The sequence below is a fragment of the Ascaphus truei genome, chromosome 5, assembly GCF_040206685.1.
Source record: "Ascaphus truei isolate aAscTru1 chromosome 5, aAscTru1.hap1, whole genome shotgun sequence".
Taxonomy (NCBI): domain Eukaryota; kingdom Metazoa; phylum Chordata; class Amphibia; order Anura; family Ascaphidae; genus Ascaphus; species Ascaphus truei.
The window spans coordinates 243,281,642-243,299,361 of NC_134487.1; the positions used below are offsets into that span (position 1 = coordinate 243,281,642).

At 39.3% G+C, this 17,720-nt stretch overlaps 1 protein-coding gene across 1 annotated transcript in view; it reads left to right on the forward strand.

Annotated features, from left to right (window-relative positions):
* SLIT3 (slit guidance ligand 3) overlaps positions 1-17,720 on the forward strand; it is a 765,483-nt gene that overhangs the window by 600,868 nt on the left and 146,895 nt on the right. Inside the window, exons 12-14 of the mRNA XM_075601882.1 lie at positions 639-710; positions 7,319-7,462; positions 11,507-11,670. Of these exons, the coding sequence (XP_075457997.1) occupies positions 639-710; positions 7,319-7,462; positions 11,507-11,670 (380 nt within the window). The remainder of the gene's footprint in view (positions 1-638; positions 711-7,318; positions 7,463-11,506; positions 11,671-17,720) is intronic.

Sequence of the window (17,720 nt, forward strand, 5' to 3'; positions counted from 1 at the left end):
CTGTTGGAACTGCAGGGCGGATGTCTCCTGGCGCGATCCTCATATTTGTCCTTGGCTTTCGACATCGCGTCACGTGAGTGGTTCCATCCAACGAGGGTGAACCGCTCACGGCCACGCCTCCACCACGCCTCTCTGTCTCTGATTTGCAGTTTCCCTGGTATAATCAAGTTGCCGCTCCGCAGCAGTGTGAGTGTGACGTCACCGGATTACGCTGCCGCTCAGCGGCATCTGGTATAATCGAGCCCTAAGTGGTACACATTAAGAGAAAGTAGCACTAAAAGTGCATTAGTGTTACGGTACATGGCAAAGTTGGATAGTATTAGTAGTGTGTGTTAAACCATTATTCTTCTGAAGTGCATTTAATAGATTGCTTAGCAATGTGGTGAAGTATCTTGCAGCAGTTGCACTGTTAAAAATGTGTGTTCGACATCAGGCAAAGTATGAATCATAACATCTCATTTAATGCCACTTGCTTTTCTAGGATGAAAATGAGATTGGTTGTTAAATGAAAGGCTGCTTGTAGTACCACGGATCCTGAGCACAGTACCCAAGATCAATAAAAATGATAATACAGAGTGGAGAAACATAATAAACACAGCTGTTGTCTTACACTTTTGCACTTGTTTTGTATATTTCAGAGTGTTATATGGAAATAAGATTGCAGAAATTCCAAAGGGACTTTTTGATGGGCTGGTATCCCTTCAATTGCTGTGAGTATTGTCATGATCATTTTTTTTTTAAACTGCTTTGCAAAAATTGAGTTATGGATTTTTCCGCTTTTATTCCTGACTTATTAGGAAAAAAGAAGTTATCTTTTACTATAGTGAAGTTTTAACGCTTAACATCATATTTTTTTTTTTACAGTAAATAAATTATTTTATGGTTTTAAGATATTTTATTAGACCAGCAAATAAAATAGATAGAAAAGGATTTAGAGAGATTGTTGGGCATGAACTGAAGAATGAAGGTGGTTATTCATTAAACTGCAGTAATAGCAATTGTGAGTTTCTATGCCGAAGTCAGCACTATTGCTGTTTAATGAATAGTTTCCCACGTGTGCACATCTACTAAGTCACACGACCAAGAATTAGTGCATATATAGTAAGTCAAAACCATTTATCATATATATACATTTCAAAATTGATACTAATTAAAAAAACTCCCATACCCAGAGTAAATTAGTGCACTAAGTCATATATCCGTACATCACACAATTCATACATAAAAATCAATCTCAATTCACACAACTTTTTAAGATTAGAGCTGTTTGCCTTTGGTGGTTTTTACTTCATTATCTCCGAGGCAAAGTAGCACTTATGAAGGATAGGCACATTTGCAGATTCAAAATCAACATTTTGCATATTTCAACTCCAAGCTACAAGATCTAAAAAAAAAAAAAGCTCATCCTTGAATTTTTTATAAAATAGTCAATCTTCTTAAAAAAAGACACATTGTTGCAAAATCAATCCCCCCCCCCCTTCATTTAACCTAAAATCAAAACAAATGGAATTTTGGCGAAACTAAAACACACATTTTTTTTTAGAACCACGTGCAATACTAAAACACTAAAACATTTTAGAACCAAAACACCAAAGCCCCTCCCCCTTAGTATGTATTATCTATGATTTGTATATGTTATATTTTTGATGTACAGTACATATTTTGGGTCTGAAATAGAAAAACTGGTAAACCCTAAACTACAAATTCGGCATTTAAAACATTAGGGAAGGTGTTAAATTTCCAGAATAATTTCACATCATTGGTCCTAAGAGCAGTATAGCAGTACTATACTCCTGTAGCAGCATAGTCAATTACCTCGCCATTTTTCTCAACATGGCAGAGTAGATAGCACTATAAGAAATGGGGGTTATTCATTAAACTGCAATAGAGCTGATCAGGGCGGTATTGCACAGAAACTTCCATCGAAGCCAATGGGAGATACCGTGCAATAGTTCCATGATTGTCACTATCGAAGTTTAACGAACAACGTCCAATGACCTCGTTTCCATTAGGTCAAAAGAATGCTTTGGCCAACTTGGTGTGTCTCGATAATAGTAATTTAAGAAGCAATCCAACAGTATTAGAGTGAAAAAATGAAACACGTCTATTTGAGTTGCCAAAAAGTGGCATTGCTGCTTTATTTATGATCAGACAAACACTTTTATGTGACCTATGTTCCATTTAATGACACACAATTCCATCTGTAAACTACTGATATTATCTCATGCTGTGAAAGATCTTGGTGGATGATTACAAAATGTTCCCTGTGCATATGACATTGACAAGGTCAGTAAGATTTGATTGACTTCTATAATGGAAAGAAGCTGTTAATGTCTGTAATGGTATGTGATTTCATTTACAGATGTGGATACCTAACATATTTTTTTCCTCCTACACTCTACATCAGGAATGTTCTACATTTCCGTAGTGAACAGATGTTAAAGACATAAATAGATGCTAAAGACGTAAATAGCTTACATTTGGTTTTCTTCGACCTGCTGTTAAACAATTGGAAGTAGCGCATCCTGATTAGATCTAATTGAGTATTCAACACTCCAGATTGGATTTCTTCTTATTAAACTGGAGACATACTGATAAGAGTGCTCCGACTAGAATACCCTGTCATTTAGTGTAATTTCCTATAGTTGAGTCTAACTTTTAATTTCTTTTGTAAATGGAACATACAGTACAGTAGGATATTGTCAAAGTTACGGCAATGTCGTTAAAACAAATATTTACTAAATCACACTCCGACCCATAAAAATAAAGTTAGGCACAGAGCATGTTGAGCAACGATACAGTGTTCATCGTCCTCAACTCTCCTTCGACATGGTAACATAGGTGTTTACAGAGATAAGGCAAAAGAAACACACATCATTTTACAACAATGGTTATGGGGATTACCCGTTATAGATTCACATGTTTTTGTTTGGGTTATGCATTGTCTTCTAGGGTATTTACAAAATGGTCTAATTTATTCTAATGATATTTGCAAAATATTATAAAAAAGAAGAGTTCCAGCAAAACCCAATTTTTTTTTTTTTAAACCAAAACACCAGTGAAAGTGTAATTGTAACCCATTCAAATATAACGCAAAGACCCTATCCGGTGTTCAGTTGGGGCCTTTTCAAATTCTTGCTAAATCTCTTTCATGAGTGTATTATTAGTTCTATTGCCCAGTAGGGCTGCTGTATGACAAGGCCAGGAGAGAGCATCTACAGTGAAGACTGCCAGTTCTGCTTCATTAACTCTATAGTACTTCATCAACTTAAATATGGTTGAACTACAAATATGCACATACTGTACTGTTCCAAGATTTTTCAATGCTTTAATAAAAGAGAATGAGGTTTCTGATAAAAAAATATATATACACAGTTTGAATGCATGTACAATCTAGTACATACTCTATAGGGGGCTATGTAAAATTATGTTTTGAAAACGAATTGAAAGAGTGCTTTTCGTCCCAAAAATCAATTTCTCACTTAAAATTATTATCGGTACAGTATACGTTGGTACAGATGTAGCTAAGTGAACAGTCTTCGGTGCCGTGGTCACGCAACCGCTGTGGTTGCGGCACTATAGGATTAATGCTGCGGTGGGTTCCATTAGAAAGCATGGACACTCCTGCAGCACGAGCACCGTAGATACTGTAAACTAGTGGTGGTCAACTGCAGTCCTCAAGACCCTGCAACAGGACAGATTGTAAGGATATCCCTGCTTTAGCACAGGTGGTCTTCAACTGAGCCACTGATTAAGCCACCTGTGCTGAAGCTGGAATATCCTTGAAACCTGACCTTTTGGGGGGTCTTGAGGACGGGTGTTGAACGCCACTGCTGTAAACAATAAGAAAACGTGCGCCAAATGTAAGAACATGAATAATAACGTGCAGATGTAGCAAGACTCACTATCTCCGGCGCCGCTGGCGTTTGCTTCTTTGACCGGGGCGCCGGAGATAGTGAGTCTTGCTACATCTGTACGTCATATTCAAGTTCTTATATGTTCAGATGGTGTACCTCATGATCATACATATAACTGCATTAAGAATTGTTTGCGTCTACTGGCAGTTGTCTTTGATGCTGAGAAAAAGTCTGGCACACAGAATTGATGCACACCTGCAGGTTTTTTGTCGTGCTCCACAACAACGTCCAAACTACGCCTCTAATGCCACTCTCTTAACTATTCTGTGACAAAATTGTTTGCAAGCAAAGCTTAACACATAGCCCCATAGTATTTGCGGTAGAAAGGTAAAGAGTATGAATTTACAAGTACAGTAGTACAGTAGTACTCTGTATGGATTGTTTAATAATATCCTTTCGAGTCATAGTGAAAGTAAAGTTACCCACAGCTATAGATTAAAATATATCATATTACCAATGAGGTGTTTTAATCCATAGTAAATGTTATACCTTTCAATAAAAGCGGTAACATACTGTAGTCAGAATGAATCCTTTAAAAAAAAAAAATATAGAATATATTACCAATTGAATTATTGTTTGCAAAATGTAATTCTGTTAAAGGATTAAGTGAACGCATTTTCTTTTGACAAAGGTTGCGATGTGAACCAGAGTTTGCAGCTGTATAGATCTTGCCATTCAGTCTCCGAACTCGAGTGGAACCCTGCCCAAGTTTATCCTGTAATCGATATACAGTATCTTGAACTTTAGTCAAATTGGGTGGACACGTTCATGGAAAATGTATTAAAGTAACTATATGTCACACTAAATAAAAATTGATTACATCAATTCTGATTTGATATGAAGAGATGGAAGTATTCATGTAAACATTGACCATAGTCAATTTTAAAGTCTGTAGAGGAGGCAATATGATAATGTTATGTATGACTCTCTTGGGGTATTGAAATAAATGAAATCAGTATGGACACCCTGTCTTTTTATTTAATAACAGAGTTACAAGTTCTCACTGGAATTTTTGCCAAGAAACATGCCAATCACAACACAGTAGGTAAAATCTAACACATGCACCTCATTCTTTCCCTGTATTGCTTTGACAGAAAAGCCTGAAGGATGGTCTCTATACCCCTCATGGCTAAATCTGCAAGATAAATTTGATATAAACGTTTTTTATTACTTAAAATAGTTCATACGCATAAAATTATTCTTTGGTCGACTGAAGGGAAACCACTTATGTTTGATAAAGATTAAATGACGAAGCCAGCTTTTATTATTGCACAGAAATTAAACCTAAATTGCATGTTAGAAACCCTTTAAATTGCTTCTAAGGAATAAACTAACGCATGAATTTGTTAAATTAATTAAAAATATTTTAGTTTCTAAAACAGAGTGTTCTAGTAATAGTGGTCATTATGGGCTGCAGATTTTCTGTAGAAAATGTTGCAGCCTGCAGTGATTTACAATGAAATACAACGTAGATATGAGTTTTCAACACTGATCATGTCATCAGACGTGCATTAGCTCTTCAATTATAATAGATAACAGCATCTAAGTGTCATTTTCTGTGTAATATTATGTTAGTTCGAAAAACGCTACTATACACTTCAGAGTACTAATTGAGAAAATGGATGAAATGTGCATGAGATGTTAGTATAAGTCCCTTTTCACCAGCTTATCGCCAAAAAAGCCTATAGCGATTCAGTAAGCTGGCGATAAGAGCAAAAATCGCAGTTTTTGCCAAATTGCCAAACGCGCGGCGATAAGCCACATATCGCCAGCGCCAGCTTCTCAAACTCGGTCAATGCTAGTAGCCCGATTAGCTTATCGAGGCTGATCTCCACTCTAGAATGGGGATTTCCTCTCCAAATCGTCCCGCCGCAAGAAGGTGGTGAGAAGATGCAGAGAAGTGGTGAGACGCACTTAGAAAAAAAAAGGCATTTTACCTGCGTCGGATTGATGCCGAGAGACTAAGGCAATAAAGGGGTTAACCACCAGTGCCATGCTTATTGTGGGTAGTGAGGGTGGGTGAAGGTGGTATTTGGCCCTTGGTGGGTGTTTAGGCTTTGCAGGGGGCGTGCGGATGGACTTAACCCCTTCATTACCTTAGCGGTTAATACTGCTAAGGTAATGAAGGGGTTAACCCCTCCCGCTACCCACCCGGTAGACATAAACACCCATCCTTGGGGCTAATACCCCCTTCATCCACCACGCTACTCACAATAAAAAAAAATACACACAACAGCTGTACTAGCCACCTCCTAGGCCACCAAAAACCATTGCAATATTTATTAAACAACAATACACAACCCACCCCCAGTGCCCCCACAGAAAACCCTTATTTAATTTTTTTAGACAGGATTAATACCACAGGCTGGCGGGGGTCCCCGGGTTATCCACGTGGGTGTCTGTGGGCCCCACAGGGCACCCCAGTTGGTTCCCACGGGTGTCTGGGGGCTCTCGGTGGTCCCCGCTAGGCTCCTCGGGCCTTCAGGTTGTCCCTGTGGGCCTCAACAGGGTCCACGAGTGGTCCCCATGGGTGTCTGGGGACCCCAGGTCGTCCCCATGGGTATCTGGGGGCCCTCGGGTGGTGTCTGAGGGGCTTTGGGTCATCCCCGTGAGTCCCTGCTGGCCTGCGGTATCATTCCTGTATTAAAAAAAAAAACATGGCCTACATTTCAATAAATACACCCGCCCCCACCAAACACATACAGTACATTCATGTGCAAAATAACTATTATCCAGATATGGATAATAGATTATTTGCCCATTATTTAACACAACATTATCCAGGCAGCATAAATAAAATAAATAAAATCCGTTCTAGTTTCCCCTGTCAACATGAAGGGCGTCCTCGTCAGCATACTGCAGGGTTATGTCCTCCGATACCTGCAACAATACATAACAAAATACAATCTAATGGACCCTAACCCCGTAATCACCTTAGCGGTTAATAACTTATAACTAATAACGGTCTTAAGAGCTGGTGTTCAACTACATCTATGAAGTACTCTCATGTAGGTCCTTTTGATCACAACCTGAAGCAAACCTATGCTTCTTTCACTATGGTTACTAGAACTCTGCATTATACCAAAGATGTGGCATTTCTATTGGGAATCACACACACATATATGTATATAATCAGCTTCAGCCTTTGTCGATCCACTGCTGGATGAAGGCCTCCCCAATGATATTCAATGTTCTGCATTTGCAAGGCTCTTGTCTCCACGTTGCTCTAACACATCTTATTTTTGGTCATATTCAGTCAGTCTCTCTCTCTATCTCTCTATCTCTCTATCCCCACTAATTTAATTATTAGGACCTTGACAGACATGCATTGTTTATGATGAAAATGTATATATTTCTTTTTTTACCTTTACATTTTTTGCATTTTGGTTTTTTTCCCTCAGACTTCTGAATGCCAACAAGATCAACTGCCTGAGGGTGAACACATTTCAAGATCTTCAAAATCTAAACTTGCTCTCACTTTATGATAATAAACTACAGACCATCAGCAAGGGTCTCTTTGCACCTCTTCAATCAATCCAAACTCTGTGAGTATATAAATGTTGTCTAATAGACAACAGCTCCCTGTTTAACCTTTCAAGGATATTTGCTATCTTTATTAGACATCATTCAAAGAAAAACATATGAATGGTGCTTCTAAACCCTTAATCCTGCATCTCTCTTCTTTTCCCTTAACCTTCATGGCTGTAAACAAAACTGACAGGTTTAAAGAACTCATGGAATATTCAGCCAACTATTTAAAAAATAATATATTCTTTCTTGCATATCACTTTCTTACATACCATATACAATGATTTCACACACAAGTCGCAAATATCTTCCAATCTCAATTTAATTGTACAGTTGAGTGTGAAATGGGTATAATTTATCATGCCCTAATTAATACCTTGATATAGCCAACAGTGCCTGAAAACCTGCTTTTTTAGGAAAATAAATAAAACATACAATATACTAAAGCCCTCAAAGTTTCAGGGGAGCGCCAATGTTCACGTGGTTATATGCAAAAGAAAAATAAAGGCAACATAGTGTAGTACAGTCGCAAATCTTTCTTTGAGACTGTACTACACTATGTTGCCTTTATTTTTCTTTTGCATATAACCACGTGAACATTGGCGCTCCCCTGAATCTTTGAGGAATTCTGCAATCAAATAGACTAAGAGAACAGTCTTTACAAGGGTTTTGAGTAGCTTTTCTATGAGCACCTTTACACTGGGTGGTGGATTTATCACATTATTCACTAATAGATCACAGTTCACGCTATATTTTTAAAGATATTATTTCTGTTATTTGTTTTAAACACATTGTTACACATAGTTCACTTTTTTAGGACATTGTTATAAGTAAGCGCCGTTGCAATCATTTTTTTCACTAATATACTAAATCACTTGAATAAATAATAGCTTTACATATTATAATGGCTAATTCTCATAATTCTTTTGAACACTATGGTACATATAGGAAACCAAATTGCTACCTAAAATGCCATTTTCTTGCTATGCATAGTTACATACTGTAGTTACATAGTAGATGAGGTTGAAAAAAAGACACGCGTCCATTATGCATAAAAAGCAATCCCAATTTTGCAGTTTAATGAATAGGCCCCTATAGATAGGTCTAAACCTACACAACAGATTTGAAGATAACATGTCCACAGATGGTTTTGGGTCAGCTCATAAAGGGTTGAGAGCTTTATTTAATATGCCCCAAAGCGGCTAATTGCACTTATATCGGCTGAAAACTTCCATTAACTATAATTGGAGTTTTTGGATGATGACAGCCAGAATGTCCGCTACAGATAAAGAAGCAGTTCCGTCTGCTTATTATTTTTTGCCACCTTCTTTTTTTTAAGTCTGAGAGACAAGGGGTTCCCGGATCGGAACCATGTTAATTTCAGCTTAGTCCGGGTAACGCTGTTAAGCTCTCCTTTTTCCCACTCATAAAAGAAAGGAAGGTAGGTGTGGACTGCTGCTTTATCATTTGCATAAACCATGACAGATTATATACTAGTAATACAGTAATAAAGCATACACCGGTTTAAGGACACTCACTTTAAGTACACTCGCGTGTAAGGACATATCGCCCAATAGGCAAACGGCAGCTCGCGCATGCGCCTGTCAGCACGCCCTGAACAGCAATACCAGCTCCCTACCTGCACCGAAGTTGTGCGCAAGCGGGGAGACTATAGAGCCTGTTACAAATGCGTTATTTACATCAGTTATGCACGTATATGACGATTGCAGTACAGTACATGCATCGATAAGTGGAAAATAGGGTAGTGCTTCACTTTAAGTACATTTTCGCTTTACATACATGCTCTGGACCCATTGCTTACGTTAATGCGGGATATGCCTGTACTAGTAATACAGTAATCATAAATGACATACCTAGTGTCTAAGCAATAATGCACAGCAGGTTACGCGTGTATGTGGTTATGCAAGTCCGTTTATCTTAGTATGTATTCTGATCTTGGAGTGTCTGTGCAATTATGTTTCTTTCCCTGGAAAAGGAATATATTAGATTTAATATATTTACATCCTTCAGAACATTGCTTGGCCAAAATCTATATTTTATTTGTTCTGTTTCTTTTTCTTCTTGGATCTCAGAAGTTTATTCTTTATGTCATCAGCAAAGATCCCATTTTGAGTTTGGAACATAAAGGCAAATCAGAATAGTGGCGCCAAGTTGAACGGCAACACCATTAGTTATAATTGTACCCTTTTGACGTTTGTAACTCGATAAAAAAAAAGTCGCCTATGTAAGACTAAAGAGAATGCAGCTATATGACAATGCAGCTGTACACTCGATAAATTTGTGCAAATAATAATAATGTGATCATATGTTTTACCTTTGTGAACACTTTAAATAAAAATACCTCTTGTGAGCACATTCACAAGTCTTGGATAAGTCTGCAACCCTGCCTTTTCCACATGATCTGTAAGCACAAGGGTGCACAAAATGGGGGGCGCAATATTTTTTGGGGTGGTGTGCGGCGGTTATAGAGGCCCCATGCTCATCCCCAAGGCATTTAAATGAAATGCCGGGGGACCGTGCGAGGCCTCTGTAACTCACTTACCTTGATTCAGCCGGCTTCGGGCAACACGCCACCACACGTGACATCACATTACTCTGCTATGTCATTTGACGCCAGCACAAAGGTAAGAGGGGGGAGCACTGTGGGAGAGCAGTCAGGGGGGCGCAGCAGCAAATGTTTGCGCACACCTGGCTTAGCATACAATGCTTCCACTGCAGCTAGGGATTCTGGGAAATTAATACTTTAATAACTACTGGACTGTAATGACATGTGAAGAAACTATACTGAATATTCTAACATATTTTAAACATGCAGATTTCCTCCTCAATATAAAGAGCAATGTTAAGTCAATCATCTTAGGAATTAAAAAAAAAGTTTTCAATGTACGGGTGAAACAACTGTCAAAACAATACATGTTACACATCACGTGAAAATAATGAACATTTGTATGAGACATTTGAAATTACTTTTCTTAAAAAACCCGAATGCAACTCATTTTTCTTCGAACTGCTTGTACTGTATATTTTTCTATGCATTGTTTATATACTCATGTAACAGTAATTTAAAAATGCTAAAAACCAAAGTATTGAATTTAGAAACTGATATGTTTGTGTTACTAACCTTTTTTTTTTGCCTAGTGATGAGAACTAGTGTGTGTGTGGGTGGGTGTGTGTGTGTGTGTGTGTGTGTGTGTATATATAAAAAAAATCTACTCGCCACCTAGTACCAAACGTGTGCTGCTTGGGCCAATATTTACTCGCCCGGGGGTTAAATCCACTCGCCCGGGGCGAGCAAATGTATAGGTTTGTCGAACACTGTATATATATATATATATATATATATACATATGCATACAGATGCAGTAAGACTTGCTGTCCTCAGCATTGCGGAAAAACAAGCAAAAGTCTGCAGCGCTGGGGACAGTGTCTGTCGTGATTTCGCTGTGGGAGTGTCCTTGCTTCACAATGGCACACTGTGCAGAATTAATCCTAAAGTGCCACTCCCATCGTGGTTGCATGACAGCGGCACTCAAGATGTTACGTCTTCCGATACACAATCAATTATAATTATGGGTTAAACAACAATGTTTCATTTTTGTCTGGAGGTTCTGATGACTGCTTGTTCTCCCTGGCATTAGTAAGATCAGAAAATATGAGCGCGTTTTGGATATTTTGGGCATCACCTCTAACAGGGTTAAAATATCAAAATCTGGCATTGAAAACAGCAGTGAAAAAAGCATCTTGGAGCAAAATAAGCCCCCAAACACCAGAGGTTTGCAAAAGTGCCCTGTAAAGCATAATTTTATGTTGTGAAGGGCTCACAGCATGCTTAATGAGTTACAAAATATGATAGCTTGGCAGAAGTGTTTCATTCATGAGCAAATTCATGTGGCTTACGCCCAGCCTGGTTTTGGGGTAGGTTTACCCAATTACTCTACTCTTACTGTTTGTGTACGACCAACAACCCCCCCGCCCCCCCGAAGATGGAGAGCAGTGTCACAGGTCACCTCTGATTAAACATCCCCATCTCTCTCCGGCAGACATTTAGCTCAGAATCCATTTGTGTGCGACTGCCATTTAAAGTGGCTTGCTGATTACCTGCAAGATAATCCGATCGAAACCAGCGGCGCCCGATGCACCAGCCCACGTCGCCTCGCCAACAAACGAATCAGCCAGATCAAGAGCAAGAAGTTCCGCTGTACAGGTAATCCATTTACTCGGCCAGTGCTGCCTTTAAAACTCGCAAATGAGCAGCTCCAGAGAGCTCACTAATCAAATCAGCAAGACAGTGTTTTCTGTAATGGATATCAGGGGGCATCTTTTTAAATCACATTTGGCAAATTTGGTTAGGCCTAGACAAAGCCAATTATACTGATGGATTTTTTTTTTTTAAAGAGCAGAAATCTGCTGCTTGTTTTTCTATTAAACATTTGATGTCTTTTCTAATATTTGACATAGTATCAAATGTAAACTAGCGTTGTTTTTATGGTATTTTACTGCAGAGATTTAAAAAGAGCATTTTTGTAGCTGCTAAATAATACTTACCATAGCAAATCGCTATTGATCATTGCAAAGTAGAGTGGCCCATGTTCCCTTGCTAATGTAATATTTACTTACCTCTAACTTACAGTGAAGTAAGTTTGGTGCTGCATTGGCTGGAAAACGATGATTTAGTTTGTTTCCTTTCTAATGAAGTAGGATGATCATTTGTAGCTGTTTGTTAAATGTACCTTTTTGAAGTCGTATTTTGACATTTCCAGATGAACGTGTCCAAAGTATCCTATTGTCATGATGTCATTTTGGCGGACTTCATATTAGGGATATTTGACTGAGTATGATCAGGGGCGGTGAAAGGGTATTCAGCACACTAGGCGAACCTTCAGCCTCGTGGGCAAGTCCCCCTCCAATTTTTTTCTTCTTCAGATTTTGTATTTATTATTAAAACCCCATTCTATCTCACCCCCCTACTCGTCTACTCTCGTCTCATCCCCCTACCTCACCTCCTCTCACCCCCCTCCAACTTCTCAATCACCCCACTATCTCCTCTTCAATCCTCCCCCTCCTCTTCCTCGTCACCGTCCTTCTCCTTCCTCTCACACCTTCCTTCTCCTCTCTGACCCCCTGCCCTTCCTCTCACCCTCCTCCTCTTTCTCTCTCACCCCTTTCTCCTCTTCCTCTCTCACCCCCCTACTTCTCCTCTTCCTCTCTCACCCTTCCTTCTTTTCTTCTCAACCCCCTCCTTCTCTTCTTCTCACCCCACTCCTTCTCTTCCTCTCTCACCCCCTCCTCCACCTCTTCTCATCTACCTGCCTTCGGTGGAGCAGGACAGCAGAGGAAGATGGCAGGCGGCAATGAGAGCAGAAGATAGAGGAGGATAACAGGTGGCGGGGGAAGAGGATGGAGAATGGCAGGAGCAGGGTAGGAGAGGAAGATGGGTGGCTGCTGCTGGAGAAGAGGACCGAGGACCATGTAAGCAGAGCAGGGTGGCACAGAAGGACGGCCAGGGAGGAGCTGCGCTTTAGCAGCACCAGACACCGGTAGTCAGTAAAGACTTCCGGCTCGGATCGCTGGAGCACGCTCCACCCCCGACCGTTCTCTTGTGCCACCCTGCTCCACTCCCATAGTCCTCAGTCCTCTTCTGCTGCCGTCTTCCTCCTCTGCTGCCCTGCTCCACTCCTGCCGTCCTCCTCCTCTCCCGCTGCCGCCCAACGTCTTCCTCCTCCTCTGCTGCCGCCTCTGCCCCCCAAAATGTGTCACCTTAGGCGACCACCTAGGGTTGCCTAGTAGTAGCGAACCGACCTTGAGTATGATGATTGAATTGATTCACTTGTTAAGGTTACATTTCTAAGGCAAAATAGGAGTGTGTGTCTGTGTGTCCAAGTTTGCATGTACATATACATATATAGAGAGGGAGATGAAGAAAGCAAACATTGCAGGTCTTTGCCCAAAGTGATTGGTAGTTTATTTAGACAAATCGAAGTTTCGATCCCAGTCCCACCTGGTACTTTTTCCGGGTGAAACTAACACGTCAATTTGTCTAAATAAACCAGCAATCACTTTGAATAAAGACCTTGAGTTCCTGCTTTCTTCATCTCTATATCGAATTTTACTACAAGAGCAGTATATTTTACAGTGGAGTGGTGTTTCTCACAGCCTTTATAATGTAAGTGTTTTTTAGTGATTTGAAAAATAGAATATAACATTGTGGTTTGAGTTTCCAGTCACAAAAGCTGGACTCTCATTTGCTTAGTTTCATGTCAGGAAATTAATCAGTTGCATCAATATGTTATATACATAAAAGCAATGCAGTTTGCATTTTTATCACTTGATAAATGAACTGCATAGTTTAGTAGTATTGATATTTTACATTTGGTGCCACATGTTCAGTACATTATTTATGAAAAATGCAGCTCCCTGATGCTCAGTTAACATGTTGTAAATGAAATAAGAATACTCTCATTTAAAATTGCATAATAGTACCATCTCATTTCTGGCAAGAGTGCTCTTGTGCTTGTGAACCTAGGGCAGTGTTTTTCAATAGGAGTTCCTAGGAACTCTTTGGTTACTCGGGCAGCCTTAAAGGGTTCCTGCAATTTTCAGGTAATTTGAAGATTTGACTAAATATAGAAGAATTTACAACATATCTTATCTCAGACACGCTATTAGAGAGGGTTTGGGTTCGTTACAATGCATCTGATCTCAGACATGCTATTAGAGAGGATTGGGGTTCTTCACAATGCATCTGATCTCAGACACGCCATTAGAGAGGGTTGGGGTTCCTTACAATGCATCTGATCTCAGACATGCAATAATTAGAGGGCTGCTTAACCAAACAAAGGTCGGAAACCCCTGCCCTAGGTGTTCCTGAGGGGTCTCCAAAAGGTCCCCCCCCCCCAAAAAAAAGTAATAGCAGATCCCAGGCAGTATAATGGGTTCCTGAGCCTCTGTAGGGAATGCACACCTACTGACCTACTGTAGTAAGGCCCCAAACTGCACCTTATCATGGGTGGTATAGAAATTAAAGCAGGAGCTCATCCACTGCAGAAATCCATTTTGGGGCGTGATTTTGGACGCTCCCGCAGTAATTGACAGCTAAACCACCCATGTTGTCTGCACACACTGTGGTGCAGTTTGGGGCCTTATTAAGAGTGTCTTCCCCCCACGAGCTCAGTACACCATACTGCCTGGGATCTGTCAAAGAGTCTTGTCCTTATTAGGAGTTTGCGGGAACAAATATGTTCTAGTAAGGGGTGCACAGTGTAAAAAAAGGTTGGTAGTCACTGCTCTAGCCACATTGAATTAAACCATGGCATCTGATACTGACAAGAAGCAGTCTCATGGGACGGCTGAGGTCCTAGTTGCAGGACATGTTACTGCAAAACTGTTATTGTTGTAGTTTATTTGGAAGGTTGCACCAAGCATAGTGCACAGTCACACATTGAAATGGGCTAGTGGAGTAGGTTGCGATGAGTTTGGCATTATGCGGCTAATTGTTTATGATGGCAGAAAGATTAGCTCTCCAGTTACAGCACTGTATGTGACAAACAAGTCAATATCTGCTCTCTGTGATGTCTGTGAGCTACACACGCTGTGAACAGACAATTCAACATTTGCCTTTCTAGACAATTACTTGTCCTAAAAGTTTTGTTGAGATGATAGACAGTTCAAGGTTTTCTTCAATTATCTATGGATCTGTCTTACTCATGACAACAATTTCCCACTCACAGTGGTACTGTATCATACTGTGTCAATAGTAGCTTCGAACATATTGAATCAGACCCTTTTTTAAAAAGCTACAACAATTTGTTTATTTAATGTCTGTTAAAGTGGACAGCATAGCATTTCCAGGATCCATTACAGTTGTTCTCCATGCTGTTTGCTAATGGGTGATAGAAACCATCTATGTAGTTTAAAAGTTGTAAAATCGGCAAATCATGCCAAACGTTTTAGGACTGATGTCACTGCATTTTTCCGTTTTATTTCACTGGTCGGTGTTCAAAGTATACAGTTCAGAAGTGGCTGACAGGTGGCTGGTCATAATTCATTGGTTTGCTATTGACTGCCAATATAATTTTATGGACCTGGCTAAAATGTTGCCTGTTTAATGATAATTAAGTGTTGTGGCATGATAACAGTCATTTACTAGGAAATTATGTATGAATAAGTTATCCATGTTGGAATTTAAAATAGTTACTTTCTCAATCTTGGATGTAGAAATAGCTGCTATTTAACCCTTACACTGCCCGAGGAGAGGCCCACTACAAAGAATGGGCTAAATTGACGATGCAAAATATGGTCTTCTCACATACTTCTTCTACATTTGACTCTTCTTGTTCTAAACTAAATACATTAGCTGTTGCTACTGTATGTCAAGCAGTTCTGCTTCAACTAATAACACTCAACCCAATTGTGAAAGGTCACCCAGCCAGGTGTTAGAGCAAATCCCACCTCTTTATACAGTGCATCTCTCAGTAATTGCTTCCGAAACTCAGTTTTGCCATGAAGCTGGAAAATGGAAATCAATGCACCTGCATGTTTATTAACAATGTCATATATCTCTTGTGAGTTTGACAGAGTTTGGGGTATTATTTGAATCCCAACAGCTATAAAACTATTTTAACAGCTACTGATTCTGAAACCGTGTGTTTAACATCTGAATTTCAATTGGTTTCTGCTTGTAATATGCATCTAAAATAATTATCTAGATTTCTGTTCTTGATGTCATTGGAATTAATTGTCAGATTACAAATCATGATTTGGGGGCATGGTCATTTTACTAATGAGATCTCATTTACTTGTGTGTACTAAGATTTTATATGAAGATATTTTGTGCGTCACAGTGCTAAAAAGAAATACAAACCTTAAAAATAAAATGTGTGTTGTATGTACTGTGAAGACTTGTTCACAATGATTTTTGATTTATCACCTCATGTTGACTATCTGATTTATACAATTTAAATGAAAAGAAGTTAAGAGCCTTTTTAGGGTTTTACGCCAAGTTGAACGTGGCGGACTATTATGATGCGCTAGCTCCTTTTTTGAGGGTGGGGGGGGGGCGCCATCATCTTTGCACCAAAAAATGTCATAATTGTTGACGCTGCTTGCACTGCTGAAGAAACTTTAGGTTATTAGATAGGTGCACACAAGCACTATGTTAAATAACATTTCCCTGCATCTCTTTTGCACCAATAAAATTCTTAGCGACACTTAGTACATAGACTACATGAAGCCCTGAAAGTGGTAGGAGAAATAAACATGTGTCTCTAGATAGCACAAGCCGTGAGAAGACTGCAGTGTTTTCAGTGGCATTATTTTCTATTTCATGAAAATAAAATATTCCTGCTTCTTACCTTAGCTTCATGCACTGCAGCAATTTAAGATCACATTTAAAAAAAAAATGAATTTATGGGACTTCAATTCTTTTTTCTATGTTTGATAAAATATTTTTTTTTCCAGTATTTATTAATTACAATACACAAAATTAGTCATTTCTTTTAGCATAGGAATTGGTGGGCTGTAAACCAGTCCTGGAGTCCGGTGCATCAAAAACGTAAAAAAAAAATATTTCATTTAGCATGACTGTTATCATAACTAGTGAGTAGCGATGACCCAGACCTGCAAAAGTCTGTTTGTGGGGGAGAGAAACTGCCTGGTTTGCGAACTTCAGCAACATTTGCAGAAACCTCTACTAATGAGGAAATCAACCTAATACATTTTTATATTATTTGAACGTAATATTTCATTTGGAAGAGACAATGCACAGAACAGTAGAAATCTGAACTACTGTACAATATGATAGAAAACATGGGCCTGCATGCACTAAGATCAGGCTACTTAATGTGACGTTAAACTAAGTTATGGACATGTTAATAGCAACGTTAAGCCATGTTTACTCTTCTAAAGAGCTTATTGGGATCTAAAATGAATGTTAATGATGTCTGTTAAAGTCTGGTGTGCTTACCCTTATGATGTACAATGTAAATCCATAGGGTACTGAAGGGGTTAACCATATTCTAATGAGATGTAGTACGACCGTTGTTTTGATATATTTTCAAGTTTTGTGGATATGATGTTAACATACTGTAACATAACGTGCATTCCAATAATAGGTAACATCATGTAATTTTCCCTAATGTAACGGGGTGCATCTACTCCATGATTTGGGCAAATAACACAGATTGGTCGCATTCTAAGTTTTGCTAAGGAAGGTTACCATTGGAGGCTGAAACAAGCCTATGTGAATTGCTGCCCAGC